Raw genomic sequence first — 18,645 nt, 5'->3', positions numbered from 1 at the left:
CCCTTTCCAATCAGCCGCCCCTCATGACGTGATACTAGAATCCCAATTGGCAAGAGTTCTTCAACATAGTCAACACAAAACTCAATGACTTCCTCTGTGACGTAACCCTTCGCAATGCTTCCTTCTAGATGATCCCGATTACGAACGTATTTCTTTAGGACTGCAAAGTATCGTTCAAAAGGGAACATATTATGAAGAAAAATAGGACCGAGAATACCAATCTCTTTGACCCGGTGGAATAGAAGATGTGTCATAATATTGAAGAATGATGGAGGAAATATCATCTCAAGACTAACTAAACTTTGGACAACATCCTCTTGTAGCCTGCTTAGACTCGATGGATCGATTGCCTTCTGAGAAATTGTGTTGAGAAATGCGCATAGCTTTATGGTTGTTGCAAGAACATTAGCTGGTAGAATACCTCTAAGTGCAACTGGAATCAATTGCGTCATCAACACGTGACAGTCATGGGACTTTACGTGTGCGATTTTCTTCTCTTTCAGGTTCAGTAGTCTCTTTATGTTTGAAGAGTAGCCTGATGGGACCTTGATATTGTTCAAACAGTCGAGCATACTTTGCTTCTCTTCCTTACTAAGAGTGTAGCACGCAGGACCTAGATAATGACGTCATTTATCCATTTTTTTTTGATGTAGGGAGGCCCGTTGTTTCATACGTTGAAGATCTTGACACGTGTTCCAGTGTATCCTTTGGCTTACCGTAGACACCAAGAAAGCCTAGAAGGTTCACACAAAGATTCTTTGTTAGGTGCATCACATCAATTGCGTGGCGGACCTCTAAAACTTCCCAATAAGGTAACTCCCAAAAAATACTGTTCTTCTTCCACATAGGTGCACGTCCGTCATCACTCTGCACTGATCTGCTGTCAGGTACTACTTTTATATCTTTGACCATTTCAAATACTATTTTCCCACAACGGTGCCTAGGTTTGGTACGATGATTTGCCTTTCCACCGTAGTAAGCATGCATCCTCCTTAATGGGTGCTTGATCGGAAGAAATCGACGATGACCCATATACACAATCTTCCTATAGTGCTTGAGATACGTGTTGTCGGTTTCTTCTAAACAATGGGTGCATGCCCTATAACACTTATTGGAATGTCCGGAGAGGTTGCTTAGTGCTGACCAGTCGTTGGTGGTTACGAAAAGCAATGCATGAAGGTTAAAATGTTTCTCTGCGTGCGAATCCCACATAAGAACACCCTCCTCTTTCCACAACAATAGAAGATCATCAATCAGTGGTTTCAGATACACATCTATATCATTACCGGGTTGCTTCGGGCCGGGGACAAGCACCGGCATCAGAATGAATTTCTGCTTCATACACAACCAAGGAGGAAGATTGTATATACAGAGTGTCACAGGCCAAGTACTATGGCCATTGCTCTGCTCACCGAAAGGATTCATGCCATCCGTACTTAAGCTGAACCTTATATTCCTCGTATTATTTGCAAATATTGGGAATGTTCTGTCCACCTTTCTCCACTGCGACCCATCAACGGGGTGTCTCAACATATTGTCTTGGTTACGTTCTTCTTTGTGCCATCACATCAATTTAGCATTCGTTTTGTTCATGAACAAACGTTTCAGATGTGGTATTAGAGGGAAATACCACATCACCTTGGCAGGCATCCTCTTCTTGACACGAATCCCCTCAACGTCGTCTGGATCATCTCGAGGGATCTTATACCGGCATGCGTTGCATATATGGCATGAATCCAAATTTTTATACTCACCTCGATATAGGATGCAATCATTAGGACAAGCATGTATCTTCTGTGCCTTTAATCCTAAAGGACAAACAACATTTTTTTGCCTCGTATATTGTCTCCGGCAAGGTGTTACCCTCAGGGAGTAAATTTTTTATAAGTTTCAGCAACTCCTCAAATTTCTTGTCAGACAAACCATTTGATGCCTTCCATTGCAACAATTCCAATGTGGTACCCAATTTCTTTTGGCCTTGTTTGCAATCTGGGTACAACAATATTATGTAGTCCTCCAACACACGCTTCAGATCTCTCGATTCCTTTTCTGTTTCGCAAACTTCCTCAGCTTCGCGCAGCATCTGACCCAGATCATCTTCTACAACATGTCCTTCAGCATCTTCTTCAGGCTCACCCATTGCAGTGTCATCAAAAAAGGCACCGTAATTGCCTGCAAAGTCAGGAATTCTGTCCTCTTCTTCTTCATTATTATCCAGCATTATTCCTCTTTCTCCATGCTTGGTCCAAACATAGTAGTTCGGCATGAAACCACTACTGAATAAGTGACTATGGATGGTTCTTGATGATGAGTAATCCTTCTCATTCTTGCAGTTTTTGTAAGGACAGCGAACGAAACCACCGTACTTGTGGTTCTCAGCAACTTTTATGAATTCATGCACACCATCAATGAACTCCATTGAATGCCGGTCCGTCATGTACATCCATTGCCGACTCATCTGAGTTCACATTTCATTTATTAACATCAAACGAGTGTCAACATAAACCATTTTTAAATAAACATTGGAAGTAATAATATTAAATTGAATGAATCAATGATTGATTACGAAACAAATTAAATTGGAGTGTCATCAAAATTATATACTATAAATAGATATATTATGCATGCCTAATATAAAAATAAAATAATCCAAATCCTAACTATATATAAATAATGAAGTGTAATACCATAAATCCTAATCAAAATTATAACTATATATAAATCCTAACTATCTTATGCCTAATAATTTATATAACAATAATATAATACCATAAAACTAAATCGGGTCCAAAATACATCTACAAAAATTTATCATGTGTATAAACTAAATTAAGTGCTAACTACATCTACAAAATTAATTTGCTAAAATAATGAAAACAATATTACTAACCTTTTAAAAAAATTAAAAAATTCGCTACCCCTCTCACTTAGCTGCCATGAATAGTGAGTTCCCGGCAGTTTGGAGGGGGGAGGGGCGGGGTATTTATAGTGGGGGCACAGAGGCACCGGTTGGTGCTCAACAATCGGTGCCAAACACTAGGCATCGGTACCGGTTGAAGTTACCAATTGGTGGCTTTATGATGGGCACCTGGCGGCACCGGGTCATGGCAAAACCCGGTGCCATTGTCCGCTCATTAGGCACCGGTTGGTGCCACCAACCAGTACCTATTTCTCCTTGTTCTTTTGGTACCGGTTGGTGGCACTAACCGGGCCTATATTGGGGTTTTGGTACCGGGTGATGCTTTAATCCGGTACCAAACACTTACTTTTGAGCGTCGCTGGCCAAAGACATCAGTACCGACTGCAACAGCAGCTAGTACCTTTGGCCAGGACCTTTGTAGTGTCATGCTCACTCGGCGGATAGGGTTGGGCTGGCCTCCCACCCAACGAGACTGCAGACTCTTTGATTACAGCTTTGTAGGATTGGATCGATCAAACAACAGGTAGTAGTAGCAGCTGTTGACATTTTGTAGCATCATCACACTTACATTTTGTAGCAAGCAGAGAAATTAACCTATTTTATACTTGATTCATGCAAAAGGATTAATCCGATGGTGCTAGGGCTGAAGCATAAAAGCATATAAGTTGGCATCATCCTTACGCAACTAGTATATTACTAAATATGTCCATGCAACACTCATGTGCTACTATTGAGCTACATTCCAAATTAGAGTGGGTGTCACATTTTATGGGCCTAGGGTCTGCAAAATGCTAGGGTCGAACAAGGTTAACGGGCCAAAACCTGAGTTCAATTTTGGCCATATCCAGTGTGTCCAGTGTAGGGCACTAATAGGTTAATTATTTTTTAAATATAAAAATGGAAAAAGCACCGTACGGAGCCGTTTTTCATTTTTATATTTAAAAAAACAAAATTTCAAAAATATATAAATTTTCAAAAATGGGTGCATGTCGCCCCCCTAATGGACGACAGGCTGCCTGTCGCCCATCCAGTGGGCGACAGGACCTAAATGTAAAAAAATTACATTTAGGTCCTGGCGCCCAGGGCGCATTAAACAGTGAACTTGTAAAATCGATATAAAATCGTAGAAAAATCGGAAAAATACAAACTCAACTGTTCTGGATTCTATGAAATAATATCCATGCTTCTATACTGAGTATTAGAAGCCATAACTTTTATAGTACCATTATTTTATTTCCTAAGAGCTATAAAAAAGTTTGGTAAATTTTAGATAAGCACAACTAGACCAAATGAATTATTTCAGATTTTTCTAGGTACAAGAATTATTTTTCTTGATTTAGATACATTGATCAAATGAAAAACTTTATGTAACAAAAGTTGTAGATCTTGTTTCATAGAATTCAGAATAGTTGAGTTTGTATTTTTTGATTTTTCTACGATTTTATATCAATTTTACAAGTTCACTGTTTAATGCGCCCTTGGCACCAGGACCTAAATATAATTTTTTTTACATTTAGATCCTGTCGCCCACTGGATGGGCGACAGGCACCCTGTCGCCCATTAGGGGGGCGACAGGCACCCATTTTTGAAAATTTTCCTATTCTGCATATATTTTTGAAATTTTGTTTTTTTAAATATAAAAATGAAAAAAGCGCCACGTACAGTGGAAGCCGACAAGGGAGATCATGGGCCCTTATGCACGCTTGTATGATAACATTCAAGACTCAATATTTTTTTTATCTCATGCTCATGCTTTGATTCAACATATGCTTGATCGACAAGGTCGCGATCCACCAGAATTTGTTCAAAACCTGGGAGGGAATCCAACCATATTGCAGGTTGATTCGGGTCCCTTTGCAAACCAACACAGGCTAACTCATGAGCACACCCATTACAAGTACCAGATACATGCGAAAAAAGCTTTGAAGAACGAAATGCAGGAACAAAAGCACACGGATCTCCCTGAAGACAACTCCCCCGGTGCTTGATCAAACTTGGTTTGATGAATCAGTTTCGATGGCCACACGAGAAACTTGGTTTGCTCGCTCGTCTCGTCATCGTCCGGCGGCACTGGGTTGCAGGTGCAGGGGCATCGGCGGCGAGCGGCGAGCGCACGTGGCACGTGGAAGATCGCCGGCCGCCGGCACTACGTGTACTCACGCAACGCCTGAAAGAGAAGGCGCGCGCGGGCTCGTGTTCGCATAATCGCATATGGCACAGGGCCCCAGGAGACGCCCCACCACCACCAGTTGGCGCGCGGGGCGAATCCGACAGCGCGTTCCGGCGAGGAGGAAAGCCAAAGCCGGCGTGGGCACGCAGCCGGAGTGGCCGTGGCCGCCGGCTGCATGTTGCCCGCCCGCCCGGCCCGCGTGGAATGAGAGCGCTCGCGCCGCGCATGTGGCGGCATGCGGGCGTGCCCGGCCGGGCCTTGCCTCTTCCCGCTTGCTCAAGCCTCAAGCAAACACCTCTCGTGCTCCATCTCTCCCAGCCGCCGTAGCAGATGCCGCGCCCAACGTGCCCCCGATCTCTTTACGCCCGCGCACCAGCGCCCTGCTAGCTGTTCCCTCGCCGCGCCATATCCGCACAGCCCCGCAGCCAGATACCCGCACGCTAGCTACTTGTTCTTCCAGTTCAGTTTAGCATTAGATTACGCCGCCAGCGCCACCAACTACGCGCGCACATGCCGTCTGATCGATCTCTGTATAAAAGCGGCATTGCTCCTCCCTTGATCTCGCGCTGTCACGGCCGGTGGTGTCGTCGCACCGCTAGCTAGTACTCGCTCGTGGTGTCGTGGATTGCGATCCGGCAACCAGCCTGTGCCACCGCCTTAGATATGGAGGCCCACGCCCAGGGTTTTTAATTCCGGTATGAAAAAAATCGGCCATCACCGATAAAGTCGAAATATCGAGAATATCGGGATTTTTTATTTTTATTTTTTATTTTTTATGTTTACTTTTAAAATTTATTTTTTAGTGAAATAAATATTAAAAAATCAATTTCCGTCGGTAAAAAAATATCGGACCCGCCGATAAAATCAAAATATCGGGTATACCGCGAAATTTCGAGCGATATTGTGAACCCTGCCCACGCCTGCTGCGACGTCGTCGTCGTTGCCGGCGCTGCTGCTGCGGGGGCGGCAAGCAGGCGATTGAGAAGGCCGTCGAGGACGACGCTGGTGAAGAAGGTGAGGAAGCCCGGCAGCGGGAAACGCCGCCGACGGAGGCCGCCGGCGTCGTCGAGGACGAAGCGCGTCGTGGCGATCAGGAGGAAGATGGAGGCGCTGCGGAGGCTCGTGCCGGCGGCAGCAGGGGGAGCGGGCGGACGACGGCCGCCTGGAGGAGCTCCTCCTGCACGCCGCCGGCTACATCCTGCACGCCGCCGGCTACATCCTGCGCCTCCAGATGCAGGTCCGGGTCATGCAGGTCATGGTCCACGCGCTCAACGATAACAACCCGGAGTATTGATTTACGATCTTGCTCTCTTCCGGGCCGGGTCATGTGAATTCCTTTGACTCTTTTTTCTTCTCTTCGCATGGTTTATATTAATTAGTCGACTGGGTGCGGATCATTGGTTTGTTGATATTGATGGGTGGGTTTGGAAATATTTGTACCAACATACTAGAAATCTGTCCATATATATGCTCATAATACTGTGCGTGCAAGTGTGAAGAAGATATATATAGGGTATAAGTAGATCTATATATATACACATAGTTTTGGCACACGTCCTGACGTCCGAGCACCAGCTGTCTGTGAAATGGGGGATTATTTGCATGTATGTAAGCAACTGTTTATGGGGTGAGATTGAAATTGAATTCGGAGGTTATACATTTGTTGGCTAGATGGCATATACTAGCTCAATTTCTAAACTATATATTGAGATCTTATTAACTCTGAAAATTCATTTGGATCCAATAATCACCCGTCCATATAAGGGTTTAAGTTTTTTTTTCCAATCCAGCATTGAGCTGTTTGTTGGTAAGAGTTTCGGCATTTTGAATATATAGTTTAATTAGGGGACACAAATTAATTAACACACTGATTTTCCTTAACCACAAATCAACAACCCTACAAAATTGTTTGTACCACTAGAACTCTAGAAGTGCTCATATTCAGTGCCCAATCCGGGGGGGGGGGGGGCTGAGGGGGCTCAGCCGACCAGCCCCTCTCATGGACCCACACCCTACAATTTCCAGTCATGTTTGGAAAAGAAGAGGACGAAAAAAGATGAGAAAGAAGAAGAACAGGTGAAGGAGAAGGAAAAAGAAAGGGAAGATGAGCCCTAATGTTCAGCTTCTGGATTCGCTCCTGGTCCAGTTATATCGAATTATTGATGGGCATATATATGATGTATAGTCCCTCCACCAGATAAAAATGTACATTCCACGTCATCCCCTCTCTTTTCTTTCCTTCTTACAAGAGCTTCCTCCCCTTCTTCCACGATCAGAACCATGGGCAGGGGAGCGGTAGCCCCCGGCAGATCGTCGGCGACCAGACCGGGCCCAAGGCCACTCCTTGCCTAGAAGCACCCCTTGGGGCCCCTGGCCCCCGAGCTCTGCCGCGCACCGGTGAGGAACAACCTCGTCGGTGGCGACCTTGCTTTGGCCACGGCGGCTGGCCACGACAGGATGGTGGCTTGAGGAGCACCACTGCCACCCCCTGAGCACGCCCCAGACACAAGCTGCGCTTCGGGACCGCAAGAGCACAAGGCTCCACGACGACCCCGATGGCTGCGACATGACCACGGTGGTGCGCGCGTGTTCCAGCCATCCCGACCAAGGAATAACATGGCATTCCCCTCCTACTCCATCTACACAACTCTCTCTCTCTCTCTCTCTCTCTCTCTCGGACCACCCAAAACTGACACCCAAGATTGGGAGGACCCTGCTACTGGCGACCCGACCTCCTAGTTCGACGGCGGTGCTCGATGTCGAAGAAAAAAACCACAGACCGATAAGGATAGTACTAGTGCTGCTTAAAAGATGTAGGAGCCAATTTCTGGTGCTCTAGTGTGGCTGCGGGCGAGGAGAATCGAACTGGGATGGCTCAACGGCGGAATCGACGCTGAGATGGACTCGGGCTGAGAAGGGGCAAATGGCGGGAGAGTGAGCAATTGGATATGCTCAGGTAGTATATTTACAAAATTTTTACCACCCTACGCTTTCCACCTCGTGTTGATCCATCCCGCGCTGGCCGCTGCTCTCTCGTTTCTTTTGGAACCGAACCTTGCAGCCTTGATTTCTCCAAATTTCATTGCACAACTTCAAAATCGGCCACATTGTTGATAGCCAAAATTGGCAAATACCGAGCCCGATCAATCTGGCTTGTTGTAATCCGAAAAGGGTAGTTTGTATTTAGGAATCCTTTTGTAACCCGATTCGCAAAGGGGTACATCTTCCTTGGCCGATAAATATAAAAGTTGTTGACGATCCATTTTGATCGTCAACTATCGTGCAAATTATGAGCATCAAAAGGAATAAATGCTAGAATAGGATGATTTATTAACAAATTTCACAAATGCTGGTCTGAAAATATGTGTAGATGAATTTGGGCTAAACTTGCAAGAAACTAGCAAATATGATCCAAGGTATAAATTTACAACCAATCATAAGCAAGAACAAGGATCAAAGGACCCACTTGACAGCCTCACATGAGAAGGAAACACAACCATTTTACAGCTTATTGCCCAAGGTTCAGATCCAAAATTCTCCATAATTCAAGCTCAAAATTGGCTAAACTTCACTGTTTTCAGCTTTCAGACTTAGAAATATTTGTGTCTGCCAACCACAATTGACAGCAGTATTTTGCCATTTTTGAGTTTAAGTTTAAATATGCAAACATTATTTTCTCTGTCCAACCCATAGATCATCCAAAATTTTTACATTCAGTTTTTCCACTCTGTCCAAGAGTTAGATGAAAAAATTCTGCAGAAAAGCATTTCCAAAACTGCCTAGTGTTACTGTCACCAGTTCAGTTACAATCTGAATTTTTCAGATCATGAACAGTAACTTCAAGTTGCTGATTTTGATTTACCAATTGGGGTTGCTTATGACCTGTAATCAGTTCCAAATTGATCCCACTAAGTTTCAAACGCTTCAAACTGAATATTTCATATTATGTTTGAATTTTTGCAAAATCAAAGCTCCAGATTTGACTATTGGTCAAATTTCATCCAAATTAGCAATTTGGCTCATAATACCTTATTTGACTTCAATTTTCTTTCTTATGAGCTTAATAACCATCATAAGATATTAAACACCCTAGGTGTTACGTCCGGTGCTGCCAGCACGGGTGGCTCTGGTGTAGCGAGCAGTGGCTCAAATTCATCCCGTGCAGCCCTAGTGTTCCCTCAATTATGCCTCACATAATTAAGACATTGAATCAAAAAAGAAGAGACTTGTGCTTGGAAGTGACAGAGTGCTCAGAACAAGTGGTTGAAGTGATAGCATTGGGTGGTTCTGGCTTTCGGTTTGTGGTTAATTTAGCCGATAGGACATGGTCTTGTAGACATTGGCAGGTAGAATTCCTTGCAAACATGCATTGTATGTGTGTTTGGGAACTCAAGTCTGTATGTGAACTTGATAGGATATGCTCTTTTATGTGTGTTTGTGAACTCAAGTCTGTATGTGAACTTGATATTTTAGACTGGATGTTGCTATCTTCAAGTCTCTATTGGTGATTAGCGATTTGTTTAATCTGAAGGATTCTAGGATGAGGACGTCAGGGTGTGAGCAATTTATTTGTTGGGGATTGAACTTGTTGCTTCACGCTTAAAAAAAGTCGGAGTTTGGGAGTTTTCCTGTGATTATATACGTAGAGAAAATTCGGCTGTCCAATTATGATCAAGTCGGATGCTTCTAATCACACACTTTTTCTCCTGGTCTGTCCAGCATCCGTTCACTGCGCACGCCTGTCCTACGCGGGCAGGGAACCCACGCACCCGTCCCTAGGTGTCCTGCACTAGCGCCCACACTTCAAACTCATGGAGGGGCAAAGTTGACCTTTCACAACACTGTTAAGCCACGAATCTAGCGGCAGTGTCATATTAGGAATAAAAATTTTGAGGTTGGACATAAAGGAAACATTTGAACTTTGGGTGTCAAATTGGGAACACGAAGTTTTTTTGATGTCAAATAAAGAATTTTCTCTATCAACTACTAGAAGGCTGCAGATGTTCTTCTAGATGATGTGCGCAACATCGCAACTGGTTTATTTATATTTTCGTATCGATGGGTATCAATGCAACTGGTTTATTTATATTTTCGAATCGATGAGTATCGTCGCCTGGCAGTTCATCGGGTCTAATCGCACACATAATTAGTATATTTTTAGATAATAAATACATCACTAGTTATATTTTGTGAAGTGATTATTGGTTTAAGTGAAGTTACAGGAATCCTGGATTGGGCCCAAAATGCATGTTTGCTGTCCCAACCACCAACCACCACACAAGCATTTCCACGGTGTAGGTGTACTCATTCCTAACCATTCTTGAGCTCACTGGGCTTGAACTTGCATGTTCTAGGTCAGGCTTCAGGCTAGGTCTGAAAATAATTGTGGAGAAGTTCAATATAATATGGTTTAGTGTGAAGCTTGGCCAAATGTCAACAAGGAAGTCCCAAATATGTTCAAAGAAACATATGCTGAAATGAGATGAGACTGAAACCATGCGCTCATTTATTCAATATATGAGATGAGTTACTCTCCTACTAAATAAAATTCATGGCATCGAACCAAGTATTTTTACAAATTAAGTTTTTGTACTTTAGTATGCAATTGTGCATTTTTTTTACTTTCTATCGCAAAAGTTGTAAATTGCGCTAGTTGTTTGCAGACTAAGGTTAAAGCTCTGTTTGTGTAATGAGATGAACTTGAAAGCAAATGAATAGAATATTATTTTAAAAATAAAATGAACTAGAACATAACCTACAAACTGTAGATTAATAAATGACTTTACAACATCAATCATTAGAGGGCTGATATTGTTATACTTTGATATTGTTATACTTATCTTGACGTTATTGATATCAATTGTAGATTTGTAGTTCCCCACTAGGAATCTTCCTGGTCATTGTTAGTCTATTATAGACTTCACTACAACTGAACTAGAAAGAGACTTTGCTTCAACATAATCTCAACAACATGATAAGGATGTAAGATTTAGGTTTTCTTTTATCTTTTCCCGACATACTCTACAAGAGTTGTAACATATGCTGAGATGAACTAATGTTTTGCCCATTCTATCTAATTTTCTTTATCAGCAAATGTCGGTGGGGAATTAGTTTTTACTCTTGGGAAATACTTCTTTTCTACTGAATCACCGTCAGCCATTAGAAAGGAGAAACTAATGATGCTAGAGTTTCTTTCAGCCATGAAAAGGAAACTCTTGACAATAGTTCTAAATCTAGTCATGTGACATCATTTAGTTATATGCACTAGAGACATCTTAACGACCCTCTTGACAGCTCATGCATGTTAACAATCTTCTTAACTGCTTATCCTATTCGACATCAGTATGCACAAATTAATAATAAAATTAAAATCATCAAGGATTTGTTCCATATTTACATATCATAGTTCTAAACCAAGATATAAGAAGTAGTAGCTTTTTTTTAAGTTAGAAACATGCAAAGTTTAGACAAAAAAGGTTCAGAGTTGAACTTTCTGGAACTCATAAAATACTACTCCAATTAAAACTACACATGGTACACTCTAATCAAACATCTATGGCTTTTCAAAACCATTCTAAAAACCTGGGAATCTTTAAATTTCTAAAAGTATTTTGCGTCCAAATAAATTGGGCCGCAGCAAGTAAAAAGATTTAAAATCTTAAAGAAACAAACAACTCATTTCAGTAAAAATATTATCATCCTTTTAGAATCATATATCTCCATGACCTAAATTAGCCCACATAATATATTGTGTTTCCCCTGAAATATAGAAGACAATTACTTTTATAAAAAATATAGAACTGTATAACTCGGTGGTCAAAGTTAATTTTTGTGTGGAACAAAAAGAATGCATAAAGAGCACACTACTTGTACTCGCGGAGGAGGCAAGATTAAAGGTAAAATTGCATGTTGGCAGGCCCACATGTGGAATACATCATAACCGTAGACGCAAAATACACTGTTGTATGTTTTTCCCGTAGAGAAATGAATCTTCTTACACCAACAACAACACTAGCCATCCTCCGACCCATCCAAAGATCGAAAATATGTAATTTTAGGATGAAAATATGTTTATATTTTCTGAGAATTTTTCAATTTTTTCTAGACCTTATCCTCCTTTCTTCTAGAGCTAATCTATTTTTTTGGAAGATCCTAGAAATTTTTTTCATGAGCTCCAATACTTGGACCTATTGTTCCCAAAAATATCACTGAATTTTTTTCCGAAATATTTAGAATTTTTTTTAGATATTTTCATGCACATGGTAAAAAATTATCAATAACTTTATGAAATTGTTCGGAACTGGAAAACATATTTTACCAGAATAATTCAGAAATCTAAATCCCTTTTGGACCGGGCCGAACCTGCGAGGCCTGCCTCGGCGGCCCGCTCGGCCTACCAGGGCCCGCCCTATCCCCATAAAACCTGGGCGGAACCCTAAACCCAGAGCGCGCGTCTCCCCCTGTTGCCTCGCCCCGTGCCTGCACAGGGCCGCCGCCGCCGAGCCGAGCGACGCCGCCCCTTTCCGCGTCCGATTCGCAGCAACCCGCGATAAATCAAGCGTGCAGCCGTCTCCACGAGCATCACCACGCCGGGCCGCCCCTACTCCACCATCCAGCATCTTCTTTCGTCACCGGACGAGCACCGCCGTCGCCTGCCGGGCCGAATTCCGGTCAAATCAAATCCTCCTCCGCCGTCTGCCTCCCTCTCCGCTCTCTCCAGCGCCCTTCGTCCGAGGTCCCCGGCCGCAGGAACGTCCAGAGCCGCCGCCTGTCGCGCACACGAATTCGTTGTAGGATAATTGAACAGATCTGATTTCGCTGCAAGAATTCGTGTGCGTGAGATGAAGCCAGAGGTGGAGGTGGAGGCGGACGAGCGGGCGACGGAGATGGCCGACAAGAAGGCAGTGGCGGCCAAGAAGGCGGATGAGGTGGAGGAGGTGGTGGTGGATGGCGAGGAGGGGGAGGAGGCAGCCGATGGGGAGGAAGACGGGGAGGAGGCGGTCGGTGGGGAGGAAGACGGCGACGAGGATGATGAGGCAGAGGGCGAGGAGGAGGAGGAGGAAGAGGAGGTGCAGGGGGAGGAGGAGGAGGAGGCGGGTGTCATAGAGATCTCCGACGAGGATGATGATGACGCCGGGGAGGGGGCGGGCGGTGACGACGACGGCGACGGCGACGATGACGACGACGACGACGACAGTGACGATAGTGAAGACGACCAGGAGGTATAATTCCATTTTTGAGTTCATCAATTTCTTTATCTTTACTACCTTCATTCAGTTCTTATTCGCGTCTCGTAATCTCGTTCTTGCTGATAGATCTGTGTGCTGTTGCTTCTGTATGTATCTTTTTTGTTTTCAATTCTGTGCTGCGATTGATTCCTCAAAAAAGATCTAGCGCTTTCTTCTCAGATAACATGCATCTGTTTAGTTAGGAGTACTACGTTTTCCCGTATGTTTGAGTGTTTCGGCCAGCTTTCTTGTCGTAGCCTTATATGTGAAGGTTAAAAATCTCGCTCTATTTCCTGCGATTTCTACCTTATTAGTGCAAAAATTAGAAAGTCTTCAGATCTCCATGTCATACTTAGCTTAGACATCTGGATCTGTCTAAATAAAGTTTTTTGGTCAACTCTGCAAAAAAAAAAAGATTTCGGAGTCTTATTGTCGTTAGATCTGGGGATTGTACGGTTGTACCCTGGCGCACACTTTTTGCCTGTCCTTTCACTGGTCTGGTTGTTTCTAGTTGCCATTGAAAAAGATGCAGGAGTTTTTATTTGCATTATCCACTTTTCTGGCTTTCTGCCTCAGTTTGGAATTTTGACTCTTAACATCTGGGCTGCAAGAGATCTAACTATTTTGAGACTTTTACCATAGTAGCCTTTTTAGAACTTAAGATTTTCTTTAGGCTTAATCATGTGCTTTTGGAGATGATCATTCTTATCAGAGGCTGTTTCTGGAGAGCGTCTTCCTTTAGGCCTATGGGCTGGTGCCCACCCAACATACTAGATGTTCGATGGAAAGATAGTGGTGTAGATTCTTCATGAGGAAAAAGAATTGCATCTAAAGAGGCTAACACGTCAGCTCACCTTTCTGAAACATGTTGTGATGTTGAACATTGGGCTGGTCACAGGACACCTCTCACCGTGTCCATCTCATCTCTCCTATTTCACTGTCTCTCTCGCCTCCCCCCTTGAATCTCCCTCCATGTAGTAGATGAGCAGATGCCGGCATGGTGGAGGCCAACAGACATCCCACAGATGGCATGTTCGTTAGGGGAAGGTACATGCATTTGATGCCCCACAGTTGAGGATAGCACAGCTCCAGCACAACCAGCTCCACAACCAGCTCCTCCCTCCGTGCGGTCATGGCGATCATGCTGTAGGACGTGGTGCGCACCTCGCGAGTCGTGACTGCGCGCTTGGTGGTACAATTGCTGCTGCTACCTCCACTGACGCAATGGGTGGAACAGCTTCTGCAGGTAGCTTCTCTGTGCTCCTGCTGTTTGGCACAAGTGCTGGTAGGTTCAGGCCAAAAAAGCTGGAGCCCTTTTGGCAGTTTTTCTTGTCAAATCCTGAGCTCCAAATCTTTGTTCCTTAATCATAAACCCTGAGATCCAAATCCTAAATGGCATACTGCTGCTTAGATTGTTTCTTGTCAGCTTATTTGCTCATTCCAAAGTTTCAGCTTGAGAACATGTTTGTTTCTTGTCTGTTGCTATCACATTCTGAAGTATCAGATTAAGCACATGTCACTCAGTGATTAATGAGTTCCCAATAAATCTAATCTTAACAGAAACTAGAAAAAAACTGGATAGAAGCTAGAAATCAATCATTCTGCAGAAGTAAAAAAAGAATGCTACAAATCAATCAGGATTTGGGACAGTTCTAGATAAAATACTAGAACCAATCTAGACAAGCTGATTTCTATACAAAAATGCTAGAAATCAATCTAGATAGGAGCTAGAAACCAATCGTGACAGAAACTTATTCCAGACAATGTTCTAGAAATCAATCTAGACCTCTGTTTTCAAGGCGTCGCCTAGGCGACAAGGCGGTGGCGGCTCGCCTTGCTTAAGGTCTCGCCTTAGCCCGCCTAGGCGTCGCCTAGGCGATAAGGCGGTGGTGGATCGCCTCGCCTTGCCTTACCGCTTTAAAAACATAGATCTAGACATAATTTTAGATTTAATAATATAATTGCTAGAAATCAATCTATGTAGAAGCTGTTTCCTGGACAAATCAATTCAAGGGCACCTATGGCTCTGGTCATGAGTACAGACAGCAGAAGTTTGAGAGGGTGGAGGAGAGAAAGGGGCAAATGGTGATGGAAGAAGACAAATGATGATCAAATGCACTGACATAAAGGCACTAACCACCCTAACGGCGCTGCATGAGGAAAGGCACTAACCACCCTAACGGCGCTGCATGAGGGGTGAAGTGCTAGAAATCATTTTGGACAGAAACCTTTTTAGAATAAAACAGCTAGAATTCACTCTGGAGTTTGGACAGAAGCTATTTTCTAGGTAAGTCCATATAAAAACAATAACTTGGAGCATGCTCTGCTCATAGAACAGCAAGGCCCTGCATGAGGGGCAAAATGCTAGAAATCATTTTGGACAGAACCCTTTTTAGAATAAAACAGCTAGAATTCACTCTGGAGTTTGGACAGAAGCTATTTTCTAGGTAAGTCAATATAAAAACAATAACTTGGAGCATGCTTTGCTCATAGAACAGCACCGGGAGAGAGGATGGAATAAAACAGAACAACAAAAGACCATGAGTGCACTGATGCAAAGAAGCTAACCGTGCCAGGTGAGGGCAGCTGTCCATATGAGCACATGGTATTTTTCCCTTTTTCTGAGGTGGACTGAAGCTCTCCCAGTGCTGCAAAAGAACTGATTTGCTGTTCTGATCAAAAGGATTTGTTGCATACTTGTACCAGCTATCCATGGAGGGATATGGGCTGACTATTTAAGCATAACTATCTAAGAGCCCATTTATTTCTTTAGTTATTTTGTTAAATCTATGCAATTGGAAACTATTAAGTTTTCTTGTAGCTCGTGCTGTGCTTTTGGAGCTGATGAATTCTATCAGAGGCTGTTTCTGAGGATGCCCAAGAGCTCTCCCGGGGCTGCAAAAAAAAAACTGATTTACCATGTGATCGAAAGCACTTTCTCTGTTTTTCCTCTCTTGAAAAATAGAGCTTTGTTTCAAGTGGCTTAGTTCCTGGTCAAATGGAAAAAGTTATTGCCAAGCTTAGAATGTGTGCTCAGAGATAGCGAGGGCATCTTATCCTTCATGCTCTTGCCAGGAAATAACGAGAACATATTGAGGTTGTTTCTGAGGGTAGATAAATGCTATCGACCTCTTGATTATACCTTGCATGTCAGTCTGGTCCCATACTCTGTAGATCTGAGCCTAACATACATTTGTATTCATCTTTTGTTGAATCTAGTCAGGTTTCTTGATTTGTTCTGGTTGATTCTTCATTGAGAAATTTGATGTTATAGTTTTTTTTACTACTATGCAGCTGTATTTGGGAAGTGATGAACAATTCATTTCAGATATCCTTTTATGGATCTATGTGTATGATGAAAAATTGCACGTCAGTCTGATCCCATAAACTTATTTGACATGAAGGATTTTGATGTGAAACAAACTTATTTTCTGGCTGTTTTTTCCTTGAAAAATTTGATGTGGACGATGGTTTTTTACTTCTATGCTGGTGTATTTGGGAAGTGATGAACAATTCATTTCAGATATCCTTTTATGGATTTATGTATATGATGAAAAATTGCACGTCAGTCTGATCCCATACACTTCACATTAAGGATTTTGATTGGACTATCTTTAGAAAAATGAAGCGGATTGCTACGACATCCTTATGAGATCTGGACTATGGTGGTTACACTGATTGAAATTTTGCAGGAGGAACTGGGAACTGAGTATCTGGTCCAGCCTCTAGGTCGGGCTGAAGATGAAGAGCACTCCAGCGACTTCGAGCCACAAGAAAATGGTGATGGCAGCGAGGATGAAGAGATTGATGAAGAAGATGGTGCTGATGATGGCGTGGATTCTGTGAAGGTGCAGTCCTCTGCAAAGAGGAAGAGGTCAGGCGATGATGAAGAGGAAAGAGATGATGATGGTGAAGACGACGATGATGGGAGGCCACCATCAAAATCAAAGTGATAGTCAGCCCGGGCCGTGTCGTGGATATTTGACCTTGTGCAGGGTGCTAAGAGGGAAAATAATTATTCCCTGGCAGGTCGTTGGTAAATTTGTAACTTTAGGACATCTGTGGGTAGGTCTTGTAACTGCTGAAACTTTGAGAGTCCAGTGTTCATCGTGGTAGATGTTACCGCTGATGTTGGTTAATAGCCTCCCAAGACTTATGTATGAGGGTTTGAAAACATGAGGCTTGGTTTATGCTTTGTAGCTTCTAATTCAGGTCTGTGGATGCTTTCTAATCTTCCAATATAGTAAGCTTTGTTTGGTTTGTTCTAGAGTTCCTAGAACACGTGCCCCCAGAAGTCTATTTGCAAAATTTTGGGGATATGTGTAATTTTTTATGACAAATCTAATGATGGTAATTAATTGATGATTGGCTATACTATAATCATCTTTTAATCATGTGGTCAAAGATTTTATTAAATTTGTTAGGGGTTCTAGCTTAGGGTTTTAAAGTTTATTCTGTAAATTGCTTTTGTCCCTAATGAGCAGTCAAACCTCCTTCCCTCAAACGGAAACCAGTAAACTGCTTTTGTCCCTAATGAGCAGTCAAATCTCCTTCTAGGAACCCTATGACGGAAACCAAACAGCGCCTAGCTCGCGGCGAATCTCCGAAGGCTGCATGCACATGCACAGGTGTAAGGATGGATCTAGACATCCGAATTTTTAGAACAAATTTGATATTTTAAAATAGATATAGTTAAAATTTTATGGTAATTTTTTTATATTATCAAGCATATTATTACACATAAGAATAAAATTTTGTATAGATTTTTTATGTATTATTTGCTCCATACAATTAAAAAGGTGAAAAAAGATTCGAATCCGTATCCGATCCGTATTCGAATTTGTATATCTATTATTTGAGAATATATATGATAAATTTGAGGTTTAGTTTTCATAAATCTTAACAAGATCAATGTTAAATACAAGGCTATAAATTTACATAATAAATTCTATATCTTATTTGTCCATAATCAAAGAAAAATGACCAAAAATCTAACATTCGAATAAACATCCGAATCCATCCTTACACAGGTGGGAGTTCGCATCCAGAAACAGGAAACGGGAGCGGCATTTTTATGTATTTTTACAGTCGGGAATGAAAATGTTCCCGATGCCGGGGTGTTCCCATTCCCCGGTGATCGTCCCCCGTTTCGTGACAAGCGGTGAGATTATAGGCCGTGTTTAGATCATTTTGCCAAAAAATTTTTGAAAAAAATCTTGTTAAATTGAAGTATTAAATAAAATTTATTTATAAATTTTTTTGTACGGATGAGTTTTAAATCGCAAGATGAATCTAATGAGAGTAATTAATTCATAATTAGCAGATGA

The 18,645-nt window shown here is 42.6% G+C and overlaps 1 protein-coding gene and 2 non-coding genes across 3 annotated transcripts; all 3 read left to right on the top strand.

Annotated features, from left to right (window-relative positions):
• The first annotated feature begins 12,536 nt into the window (after window positions 1-12,536).
• Window positions 12,537-17,585, top strand: LOC120673413 (acidic leucine-rich nuclear phosphoprotein 32-related protein-like). The gene is made up of 2 exons (XM_039954234.1): window positions 12,537-13,312; window positions 17,011-17,585. Exons 1-2 carry the CDS (start codon window positions 12,932-12,934, stop codon window positions 17,269-17,271), a joined length of 642 nt encoding a protein of 213 aa, XP_039810168.1. The 5' UTR covers window positions 12,537-12,931; the 3' UTR covers window positions 17,272-17,585.
• Window positions 16,618-16,704, top strand: LOC120677103. Its single transcript, XR_005676167.1, has one exon. It is a non-coding gene; the product is annotated as a small nucleolar RNA Z122 (small nucleolar RNA).
• LOC120677102 lies at window positions 16,813-16,899 on the top strand. Its single transcript, XR_005676166.1, has one exon. It is a non-coding gene; the product is annotated as a small nucleolar RNA Z122 (small nucleolar RNA).
• Window positions 17,586-18,645: the final 1,060 nt, after the last annotated feature.

This window comes from Panicum virgatum, chromosome 5N (genome assembly GCF_016808335.1).
Source record: "Panicum virgatum strain AP13 chromosome 5N, P.virgatum_v5, whole genome shotgun sequence".
Classification (NCBI taxonomy): Eukaryota; Viridiplantae; Streptophyta; class Magnoliopsida; order Poales; family Poaceae; genus Panicum; species Panicum virgatum.
This window is presented reverse-complemented; position numbering and strand designations above follow the sequence as displayed.

Excerpts from the sequence above, each read along its gene's own strand:
- LOC120673413 (XM_039954234.1), top strand. The coding sequence starts at position 12,932 with ATGAAGCCAGAGGTGGAGGTGGAGGCGGACGAGCGGGCGACGGAGATG. Across the intron at positions 13,313-17,010 it reads ATAGTGAAGACGACCAGGAG|GAGGAACTGGGAACTGAGTA; the intron begins GTATAATTCCAT and ends GAAATTTTGCAG.